The 12,606-nt window shown below is 39.7% G+C and overlaps 1 protein-coding gene across 2 annotated transcripts in view; it reads right to left on the minus strand.

Annotated features, from left to right (window-relative positions):
• wnt7bb (wingless-type MMTV integration site family, member 7Bb) overlaps positions 1 to 12,606 on the minus strand; it is a 28,924-nt gene that overhangs the window by 12,771 nt on the left and 3,547 nt on the right. Inside the window, exons 1-2 of one of the 2 annotated variants that reach the window (XM_036576385.1) lie at positions 11,580 to 11,886; positions 5,111 to 5,337 (exon numbers count right to left, since the gene is read on the minus strand). In XM_036576385.1, coding sequence (XP_036432278.1) covers positions 5,111 to 5,337; positions 11,580 to 11,662 — 310 coding nt within the window. In that variant the 5' untranslated portion in view covers positions 11,663 to 11,886. Of the gene's footprint in view, positions 1 to 5,110; positions 5,338 to 11,579; positions 11,887 to 12,606 lie in introns of those variants that run through there. The other variant, XM_036576386.1, reaches the window with a different exon arrangement.

Raw genomic sequence — 12,606 nt, forward strand, 5'->3', positions numbered from 1 at the left:
GAACATGAAGGAAAAAAAGTTTATGCTTTCCCTCCCTAAAGGCCACATCAGCTAAAAGGGACCAACCTTAAAAACAAAAGAAGCATTTGTCGAACTGTTGGCATTTAAAGCAAAGATGAAGCAATGATGTTTCTGATCTTATTGATGGAACCTCCCAGCTGAGTGTCTACATCACAATTCAATTGAAAAGAAACCAAGGGTTGTCAAACGACATTTCTCCTAAGTTATTCAACTTACAATACAATCCAGTGCAGACATAAATTAAACCACATGTGTATGATTTCTGGCATAAGGGAGAGTTGCTGTCTATTGTTAAGTTGTAGCAGACAGAAATTCGCAGTTAAGTTCAGATTTTTTGAGAAGCTAGGACTTCTTTGGCATTCTTTGAGGATCGATTTTCACCACAGATTAGGGCAAAAACATTTTGAGAAAAAAATGCGAGCCCCATCCATTTGCTTCAAATGAAAATCTGGAGTTTGCCATCTTCTGTCAAATGATACTATTACATCAGTGTGACAAAAATGATTGACATGATGTGTATAAGAACAACACAAAGGCGCGTTCATATAGTTGCTTGACACTGAATGTAATATTTCAAGCACAGCATAATGTAAGTTATATAATGCACAACATAATGTAATATACCAGTTTCCCTCTTATTTACATGAACTGCCTTCCAAGTTCTCAGGGAGCCAGAGTGTACAATTCACCATTATGTTGTTTTGGAATACAGTCAGCAACCATGCAAATCATCCTCCATTTCATCTTTAGTGGTTTAGTACTAAATATTAAAAGGCAATCGACACAAAATAATGCCGATGCTCACATATCTGCTTAGGAATATTCACAGGGAGAAATAAACACAAGATTAAATAAATAAAAGATTAAATATGAAGGAAAGAATAAAGACAAAAGGATGCAAATCTTAGCTTTGGCACAGCAGACTAATTTTTGTGCAGAAATATGAAAATTGTGTCATTCTACCCCATGTAAATGGCAAATGGCATTTACATGGTGAGCGCTGCGGCAGACCGCAAGCACTTGATATTTAACCACGCGCAACGTTTTTTGATTCAGTACTATCTGCTAGCATCAAAGATGGGAAAACAGTAACATGGAGAATGAATGACACCACATGAATTCCACCAAATCAATGACTACAGGCAGATCTGTTCATTTTATTGTACAACTTTAAAAAGTTTAGGGGCTTTTTTTCATGCAGGCTGTCAAGCATCTTTGCATGATTGTCAAGCATCTTTGCATGATTGTCATACATCAACGCTCACCACATCCCTGACAGTACAAAAGTAGCCTAAAATTTCTGCATTTTGCCGCAGTTGTTTGCATTTTTATCTTATGATTAATGATACTACGCATGAGATCAATTAATAGCAAGAAAAAACAGGAATGCGTAAGTTTGAAATAAATCTGGTTGGAATTTGAGCACATAATGACAAAGACATAGCTGACTAACTTAACAAAACTGCTAATGACATTTCAATATGGAAAATATTAATATTATTCTGATGTTATTGTGGTTATTCTGAGAAATAGTGAAGTGCATGCACTAAATACAGTCCCCTGAAACACAATGACAAGCAGCAGTGCTAACCTATCTATTTGACTTTAAACCTTTGCTTGTCCATAAACCCTCTAATCTAACGGAAACGTATGTGCATAACCTTACTACAACATAAGGCCATTCCAGTTTCAGCGGATCTACAGTATTGTAGCTATTAAATACCCATAAAGGTTTATTCCCTCATCTCAGTTTGACAGCCTGCACTCTTGAGGTACTGGTTTTATTTTCCGGTTTGGGTCCCTAAAAAGACCAAACAAGCACAGCATAATGGAAGTTGTATCAGTTATATACAGTTACATAAACACGTTCACTAAGCAACACTGTGTAGGATAAAAGCACAGAAGAGCATACCAGTACTGACCCAGTTCTTAAGATTTCCTTTCAAACTAAATGCAGTATTATGTGGAATCAGTAGAAACACCAGCAAAAACACTTCAGTGAATTGTAGCACTACATCTGTAGCACTACATTTGGAGTTCCTTGATTTTAAATAGGCATATTAATCACACCCTGTGCTTTTAGTGCAAGTTTGGAATAAATGTAAGATTCTTCGTATGGTTAAGAGGCCCACCCTGTCCGCCCCTCTGCGGGCCCTCTTGTGAAGTGAGTGAGGGCAACACGAGTTTGAACTCAAGCAATTTTTCTCTGAGATCAGTGACAAACTCCATTCACAGGAATACACACTGAATCACCTGGATGACAAACAGGCCAGGAAAGTAAACACAAAAGACGTAGAGTGCTTCACTTTTTCAACTCTATTGTGTAAAGGAGACTGAAATGACCTGACTTAGTTTTTATCTCATTTTAAACACAAAACGTTTAAAAAGAGCTTCACAACAATACTTACAACATGCCACAGGTTGGACATTTATTGGCCTGTTTGAAATATTGTACTTAGAGACTTATTTGAAAACATCCTTTTATCATTATTAGGGCAAAACATTAGTAAATTAATAAACTGTGTTGAAACTGGATACCATTTCTGAGGTTCCATCACAACAAAATATTTTTCCCTGAATATTTTTCTGCCATACAGATTGTAATCTTTTTGCTATCGAATAACAAAAGCAAAATCATTTTTCATGAGCCACACTGTCCTGTAACACGGACACTAAGAAACAGCCAAATCTCCTGCAATGCTGACAAACCAGTGATTAATTTCAAACATAATGAGAACCATTTAATTCTTTATTATATTTATTCCATTTTTTCATCTGCTTCTTTTTTATGTTTCTTATGTGTTAGCTGTGCTTCTCAGCAAGAGGATACAGAAAATCTTCAGCCTCCCTTTCTCTTTACACGGATATTTACATTTACTGAGTAATACTGAAATGAGGATCAGATTACCTGACCGTTTTCTGAAACAAAATCTTTCCTTGAATTAAATCTTCAGGGGCTTGGTAATACCCAATAACCCCGCTATTAATGTGTGCAGAACTGGAAAGCCAAAGTAAAACGGCTAAAGATTGTCCAAGCTGACTGAGACTGGCCAAGGAGAGAGCGAATCAGCTTTGTGGTTAACTGATCTTTAACTCTTGAAAAACAACAGTATCCTTGCAAGGAAAATGGTTTAGTGGTTACAGTTTTGAGGGCATGCATTACAAAAAATAAGGCAATGGGCACTGGGAGCAATCTTTTTTGAAGATAACTTTGATGAAGATTGAGCCCAATTCCTGTAATTGTCTGGAGGCCTTACTGAATCTTCATGGGATGCCCCATTCAGTTTCATTAAAAAAAAAAAACTGTGGACCATACATTAAAGTAAAAATCCAAAAATCATTCCATCAGAATTACAGGCAAGCAAGGTAGGATCCAGGCCAACAGAAGAGCATAAGTCAAAATATAATACGACTACTGAAACCACTACAAAGCCTCTTACCACAGCTCCAAAAACTGATAGAGCCGAGGCTGTTGTGGTTAGTCATGCTTGCATGTGGGACAGTTAAAACTTCACTCTTTCAATTTCTCTCAAATCACTAATAAAAACTTTTCCTTTAACAAGAGCGCAAAAAAGACAGTTTGTAAGTTTGTAAAAGACAGATTGTAAAAACAATGTCACAAATTTACTTGTTACTTCTTATCTATTTCCATTAAACCTGAAGGTGACTATGTGGCGTTTATTTTCAAAGCTGCTAATCACACAGTGAAAATCACTCTATTGAGAGTTGTAGAAACCACATCCAGAAATGTGAAAATCCGCCTCTTTCTCTTCTCTTCACATAAATACTACAGGAGACAAACCATATAGTTTTATATACTTCTGCATATTTGCCAAGATGAGAATACCATCCGTCTTTGAAACAAAAAACACAAGCAACTGTAAATAAATCCTTCTGTTCAAAGATCCACCACAAATGTGTAAAATTTCCTACAAACTGCAATGCATTTTGCGGAACCCAAGTCAAGCAAGCCATTTGGAAAAGCAGTGATAGTTAACAGAGCAATTGGCCTCAACTTGCAGTCTGACCACATTTTAACAGCAACAAAACAGTCTTAAATGGAAGGAAATATATAAAAAAAGACTGTAAAAGGCACACTGCTCTATGACCATCTCTGGAATGTCTCTCTGAACAAAAGCAATGTAAATGTTTGTCGGGTTGTAGCTCATTTTGACTGCATAAATATGAGAGAGGGAGAGAGAGAGCAAGAGCGACAGAGAAAGGAGCAGCAGGCAGCAACAGCTTTTACAGATTTAACCATAGGCGGTTGCCTCATTTGCAGTATCATTCATTATTATCTTTTTTCACTTTAGTTTTGGCTTTTGATTTTGCAGTCTAATGCGTGATTTCAACTTGCTTTTTGCCTTAATATGCAAATTATAAAAGGCCATAACAGAAACATGTTGGGATGTAAATGTTGAGGCCTTGCAAAGATTGTAAAGAATGACAAGAAGTTTGTGTATGCAATAAAGGAAAATAAGGATTTGAACACTGGACATGTGCTGGTCTTGTAATATGCAGTGCTACATCAATCATTGCAGATGTAAAGTATGGTTTTGCAAGCAGGTGAAGTTCAAGAGGTGGGCTTGACCAAGTCAAAGCATTACTGAAAGTTGTGTGTAACTAGGGTTTGGCACACGGTGAAAGCTGCCTCTCCTATCACCATTTGTCTTCAAAAGAAGGTTCTTTGCTTTTGTCAATGCAATAACAACAGCTACCCCTGTAATCAAGCTTGCATTTGTTCCTCTACAGAACCTCATGGAAACAGTCACATAATGCTAAATGCATTGTGCTTCCACATCTCTTTGACAGGGTATGACCTTAAAAAAAAAAATCATGGAATATCCACAACAACAATTCTAACAACAGATTGGATAGGGTAAAAAAAAAAATTGAAAATTTACCAATTCTTTGTTTAGGCATCCCTAAAACCATTCTTTTATTGAACTTTATCAGCATAGTTGCAAATACTGATTTGAACAATTTCTCTGGCCAGAAATCCTCCTATTTTACATCATCAGATGAGTTCTCCAACTGACCTTTTTCTTCTCTCAGCGTGAACCTAGAATAGTCTTTAGCACAGACTGACCTACTCGTAGCTCCTGACCGAAGACTGTGCGCTCTCCCAGGGCTGAGCAGTTCCAGCGGCCATAGCGGAACTGGTACTGACACTCATTGATGCCCATCTGAGCCCCTTCGCCTATTACGATGATGGCGTCCGGGCGACTTTGGCAGATGGCCCGCTGGCGAGGAGCCAGGCCCGGAATCTTATTGCAGATGATGTTGGCACCCAGGGCCACCACGGAGGAAAGGGCCCTTAAGAGGTAAAGAGAAGCAGATACAAAGCTAGTTAGAACAGTGCACTGTAAAAAATGGTATTGGCTTGAGCACTGTTAACAAATACAAAACCAAAGTAGTGAGGAGCAAAGGCACTGGGCTACATGAATTTACACGATTCAATGTTTCAGTTGGTTGCACATGAATTAGATTTATCACATCAAACACAAGCACTGTCTTTCAGTTAATCGTGATTAATTTAGATGTATCATTTATAATAGTTTATTTCATATCGCACCTTTCTCAAACCTAAGGATGCTTTACAATTACAAAATCAACAATAAACTAAACCCCAACACACACACACACACACATTTTCCCAAAGTTGACTTCTTTTAGAAAGAACTGACGTTTTGAATAATGTAAATTCAAAGCAGCATTTTATTTAGTGTACAAAGTCAAAATGTTCAGTATGATTTATATGTTGTTATACAGTCATATCCAAGCTGAAATGAAACACCAGGAAACATAAATATTCTAGTACCCACTATGTCACCATTTCAAACCAGGCCTTCCATTCTCCACTGTTGAATGTTTCACAGCAGTATAATAGGCATTAATGAAGGGGAACAAGATACACCAGGCAAGAACTGGATTTCCTTACCACTACTCATCACAAGCTCCTGAAAAATGTTTATAAATAGATACCGCAATATATTTTAGAAGGTATGAAGGACAAACATTTGACAATGCGTGTCAGAATGATCAAAGCAGAAAACGATATTTTGTTTATTTGCTTATGGATAAGGTCTCTCCACAATGGTTTGGCATATATCCCCGTTAAAGTAAGTTGGGATTGTACACTAATTGTTAGGTAACATAGCTGGAATTGTTTCCAGACCTAACCAACTGCAGGCATGCCGCAGGCAACAACACGATTTGTAATTTCTGCTTCTCAAATTTAGAAGTGGTTCACATCTTGACCCTGAAGTCACCGTAAATGTTATTCCTTTTCATTTGGGATTTCCTGGTATTTAGAAAACAGAGATGGTACAACACAAATAACTGTTTTGTGACAAATTCATCCACCGATCTCAGCTTTTGAGAAGTGCAGATCTCCTTCTGTCATCTCTAAATATTTATAAAGTTGATGCTCAATATTTGATATTTTTGAACAATCTGCAGTAACATATCATCGTCGAATGATGATTTCAACAACTGATGGCATAACTGATCAAATAGGGAATCAGTGACCACGTCATTGATGAAAGCTTAATTTAGAAACAAGAAAGCAAAGTATTCAACTGTTAGCACCATGTCCACAATTAATTAAATATTTTATGTAATAGTGTGCATTTGCTTTTAATATTAATTAAAAACATAAGGAGGGCCATTTTTTAACTTCCTGTAGGGAGTCCCATCTCCTGATTTCTTATTCAGAAATCAGTTCTTACAGTTCTCGTCGTCCTGTCTCAGTGTTGATACAGCCCTGACAATCATACCCCAACGTGCAGTGCGTATTTTGGGCACGGTTTGTGTGTATGTGAAATAGCAGTGCTAAACAACCCGGCCCTTTTGTTTACAACCATCTAACCCATCTAGATAGATGCCTTTCAAACATATCAGACACAAGACCCATAAAAGCCAATGGAGGCACATGCCAGCTTTGAAGTATGACGTCGACCACTGAGGACTCCACCACAAGCAGGGCAGGCTGCAGCATGCGAGCTGTGTGTCAGCAAAAAGAAAAAGAACGAGCAAAGGAGGGGAGGGGGGGACAGTTACAACTTATGGATTCCCCTTCAAAACACATGAAAGCAGGGAAACAAAGGGAGAGAATGTTCATTGGAAATGGGATATGGTTGGCTTGGGTCTGTTTTGGTTGCATTTCCATGTCCACAAAGGCTTAAGAATTATTCTTAAATGGAAAACCACATGTGCGATGGAGACTAAGACAAGGAACCAATGAATGTGCCCTTCGCTCTGAATTTAGGATACGTCTCTTTGTTGCCTCAGTGAATCAAGTCCCTATGTTTCTGCCTGCAAATGGGAGAAGGTAAAAGCTTATGTACAAATGAAACTGTCAAGGCGATTAGTGGTACAGCAATAGGATCTCATGATAGCATCCCTGCAATTTCAAAGAAGGTGGTGCAAAACTTGTATGAAAGTTACGGGTGGGTTTAGTGGTCATTGTCATAGCTTTTATTATGATCCCATTCATGGGAAATCCAAAGAAAATGCTTCTTTGTGAAATAGAGTCAGCCAATATCTCATCTCTGGGGACCCCTGAAAAAATATTTAAACAGAAGTTACCAATTCCTTCTTTGAATTGCAATTTTGAGGCAATTCTCAAAGATGCTATAAGAAACTTTATGAGCACCAGGCTATGGAAATCTTTACCACAATTCACTGAGAAGGACTCTGCTGAGACTACCCTGCGCTTTGCTGCCACATCAAGCCTTGGTTAAGATAGAAAGAAATAACATTTTATGGATGTAGCATGCAGTCCTATGAAACCATTTCTGAAGGCCTAATGCTTTATAATATATAAATTAACTCAGAAACAAGAACACAAGACAGTGAATAAGTATGTTTCGTGCCTTAGCACTAATTATGGGAGTAGGTTGAATATGTTGTTCATTAGTGTCCCAGAACATATGTGCTTATAATCCAAATAAATACTAAATGTAAGGATAATGCACCAGTTGCAGATGTGCAAGCGTATAACGTCGTAATTTTGGTTAAGATGAGAGCAATTTGTATAAGTGTAAATAGTTGCTCCTTCAGTATGCGTCTTTGGCTGTTTTTGCTTATCAGCTCATTGCTATTTTCCCACCTTAACTCATGTAAATGTGCAACTTTGCTCTTTGGCATAAATGTCTTTTGCATTACTAGTGCTTTCTATAAAGTACAGTACAAGAAAAGTTTCTTTGAATCTGCATACATCTGCTCACCCACCCAAGTCAAAGTGCAAAAAGCACACCCTGCAGCAGAATACGTGGCCATAATCCCTTTTTAAAATCATTTGCAAACAAGCATTCCCAAATTATACAGAAATTATTTTGAGGTTATTACGTAGCAAGATCTTCTTTACAAACAAATGAACTGTTTCCTCTTATTGTTTATTTGGAGTCCCCTTAAGACTATGTATTACAGCATCTCTCCTTTCCAGCAGCTACACTGCACTGACTAACATGTATGCTTAGGGCTGATTTTGGTTAAACAAGCTGAATATAGACCGTCTACCTCAGGCCAGGTTATGAGGAGGTAGAGGAACGATGAGGAACCACAGACAATTACTGGCTAGCATGTCTGTGGTGATGTCACTCGACCATTGCATGCAGTCACAGTTGTTTGTTGACCATGTCATGGCTCGGCGGTGAGGCTTTCAGGAACCTTCCATGAGTGTACTGCTCACCATCTTTGCCTCTGAGTTCTCACGGCTCTCAGAGGTTCTCACAGGCTAACAAAGGTGAATGGTGAACTGTGCTACACGATACTAACTTTCTAAATTGCAAAGGCTCAGGAGTATTGAAAGTGTTCTTGGGTTGTGATTAAAAAGAGTGTAGTACCAAAGTTCTGTACCAGCTACATTATTTTGATCACACTGAGTAGTTTTGGGGGCACCATCTTACATGTTTGTATATGCATTGGTTAAGAAAACTCAGTACTCACAGTTTGACCATGGGTTGGGCTAAATAAAATTAGATGAAGAGATATAAAACAAAGACAAGAGACATGCATATGCCATATTCAATTCAAGTCTTTTCTCTGGATATTTACCTTAAACAAATTATATAAGTAAGCAAACTGTGTAAATTTTCTTCAGCTGTGAACGATGGCATATTCTGTAACACCCAGAATGTCCTGCACAGCACCCCTATACAAGACCAGAACAAAAACGCCAAGCCTGTCTTCAACAACCTACTACACTTAAAGGATCTAACGTGTAAGTTTAATTGTGGTTGATGGAAAATATAGGGAAATAAATCAGACCTTTGCCGCGAAGAAGATTTCAAACATAAGCCGGACTTCCTGGTAAATGACGAATAAATAATCCTGCAGACGAGTAAATGCACTCTACATTTAAACAAGAGAAAATAAATGTTCTCTCTGTGCTTGGCTCAAGCTATCATGCAGTTCCCTCCACTTAAAACAAATCCTGCTAAAACAACCTCAAAACTACCAACATGAACTGGCTGGCACCAGATGCTTACGGGAAACTAACAACTCTCAACCTCACAACCTCGCTCTGCTCCTATAATTTACTGCTCTTCTGTGTTCACAAAGGCAGCTGCATAAATCGTCTATCCATTTGATAAAAGTGCATTTGTAAAATCAGTGTTGCAGTTGTAAATCATGGCCATGCTGAGAGACTGTAGGTGATGTGTGATGTACATGCTAGAATGCTTATCATAGTGACCGTTCACAAAGGAACTCCCCTTGACGTATAAATAAGATGAAGCTTATCTTGACAGAAAAGTTGTTATAAGTATTGCAGATCTTCTGTCAAATATAGTCTGAACATTTGTTTAGACTAACATATCCCTCTCAAAGACCTGCTCAGAATTTCAGCATGTCCACAAGTGTATAATAATAATGATAATAATAACAACAATAATAATAATAATACTTTTATTATTATTATTATTATTATTATTGTTAAATCCCGTTATTTTCAGTATTGTGTGTAATTTGAAAGCAGTAGTATATCCTGGTGTTGAAAGGCGTGTTAATGAGCAGCGTTTTCTCTGCCACCCACCACGACACCTCCTGCACGTTTAAAGGAAAAGACAGTGCTAGAGAGTGATTATTTTAAAAGAAGAAGAAGACCACATCCTTACTTTTTATAACCCTCTCAGGGGCTCTGCCACAACTGTATTAAATGTACTATACGCCGAATAAAGAAGGTTTAAATTGTAAAAACAAACAATCGTATGTCGAGTGCAATGTGCAAACCGAGGCTATACATAGGCTTAGCCACTGCAACCAAAACCCACATCTATTTTAGCTTCGGGTTTGGGGTCTCCGGCGTTAAAATCTGCAGCCTAGTCTGATCACCGTCCCTAAGGAGTAACAAAAAACGAGCTTTAAAGAACAGCTCTAATAGTTTGACTTCGGAAACACGGGGAAGACTGCCGAGAAATAAACTAGACAATTGCCGAGAAATTACACAGGAAAAAAAAACAAAACAAATATTTATACAAAAAAAAAATGTTCCAAGTGTTTTGGAGTAACCTGAACCCCTCAAATCTCAGTCTGCAGAGACACACACTCCAACTTCAGGACGTCAGACAGACACTTTTATACAAAAGGTCCCACCTGTGCAAAGCCTAAACCACATACAGCCTCACCAGCTCAGCTCCCCGACACATCTCTGCCACTCAGTGGCCAAATGAGATGTGTTTAGAGATAACCGCGCTGTTTTTAAGCTCTCTGAGAAAAGACAGAGACGCGACAGACTCCGACCAGATTTCTAACGTTTAAAGCAGTAAAGTCGTACCCAGCTTTGAGTAAACAGACCATCTATTTACCGAAACGACAAAACTAGTCCCAGCTCAGCCTGCTTCATTCCCACGTGCATCACAGACTGACATGAGGCGCCTGATTGAGTGAGAGAGACTCGTTCGAAAATGTCCTTTAAAAACGAATATGTGAACCTGACGACACGGAAACGGTACTTTGTAGTGTCCAGAGACCCAACAGTACCAGAACTCGTTTCGCCTTATTTCATCAGCTCAGAGTAGCATCAGCAGCCGAGCCTGTTCTGAAAAGCAGGCGTGCAAATGTACGACCTGACTTGCTGTAAACACTTAATGACTTTTTTAAAGGATAGGAGCATCAACAACCCTGGCTATTCCAAAAAGCAGACACACAAATGTTATCTGTTACAAATATGTGATCGCTGGGCGACTGTAACGCTGTAACGACTGTTCGGCGTTTTAATGAATATTCAGCCTTGTTTCACCAGCTGAGACAGAATCAACTTTGGATATTCTTTTAAAAAGCATGCATAACACGTGATGAGATATCGTTTTTCCCCCAAATGCTGCAAATACTTCACTGACGGTGGTTTATACATCATTTTAGATAGGATGAATTCTAAAAAGCAGGCATAAAAGGATCAGTCATCACAAACACGAAGTGCCCGGAGGCATCGTTTTAAACGCTACAGATACATCAGAGACACATCCACGGGCTACCCCACTCATCACGGCACATTACTCAACTCCAGCGTGCTGTCTCTCGTCAGGTGGTCAACTCGTGCAGCGCGAACTTACAGGTAGCTGCCGCTGGTCAGGATGAGGAATATCTGCGGGTAGTAGACTGACAGCAGCACACTGCGCGACGACAGCACGATCATGGTGACATGGAGCAAATGGCCGCTTTTTTTCCTCTGATAGATGGAGAGAGAAACAGCCAGCGTCAAAACTCCGTTATTCCCGATGCGTGTTTAGTCCCCCCTTGCGTTCAGACAGCACACGCTCGCACTCTCTCTCTCTCTCTCTCTCTCTCTCTCTCTCTCTCTCCGTCTTTCACTTTCTTCCTCTTTCTCTCCGTCTTTCACTTTCCTCCTCTCTTTCTCTCTCCTCCGTCTTTCACTTTTTTCCTCTCTCTCCGTCTTTGACTCTTTCCTCTCTCTCTGCCTCTCCGTCTTTCACTCTTTCCTCCTCTCTCTCTCTCGCTCTGCCTGCCTGTGCGTATGTGCAAATGCGTGTGTGTGTGTGTGTGCATGTGTGTGTGTGGATGTGTGTGCCCGGTTCGATGCTCTACCCACCGCCGTGTGTGCGCGCGCGGACCGAGTGTGTCATCTCTCGGCGCAGCACAGATTTACTGTTACTGTGTATGTGTGCTGTGTGTGTGTGTGTGTGTGTGTGTGCGTGTGTGTGTGTGTGTGTGTGCCTAGGCTGCCTGCGCGCGCTGGGACGATGATGGCTTTTTAAGGATTGTGCATTATGGAGAAAACGTGGCTCGCGCGCTCTCGCTGGAGCTCCTGGGGCTGCCATTGGGCAAGAGAAACGCCTATCCGCCCACTTTTTAGGAGAAGAGGGGCCAACCTGCACTGCCCGGTGCCCTGTGGAAACCCACCTGTTCATGTCTCTGTTATCTCACTGCTGGGGGCCACTTTTCTGCTTCAGCCCAGCACCCTAGCCCCTTACACCTTCCACTCTTAGCAAAATGGATTCTGTATAGCACCAGTAGGTTCTTTGACTAGTGGAGCCCCTTTTGGTGGTGTATGGAATCATTTTGAAAATGTTCTTTAAAGAACCATGTGCAACAGGTTTTCCATCATAGAGAAGGACCATG

Source organism: Colossoma macropomum, unplaced genomic scaffold, assembly GCF_904425465.1.
Source record: "Colossoma macropomum unplaced genomic scaffold, Colossoma_macropomum, whole genome shotgun sequence".
NCBI lineage: Eukaryota > Metazoa > Chordata > Actinopteri > Characiformes > Serrasalmidae > Colossoma > Colossoma macropomum.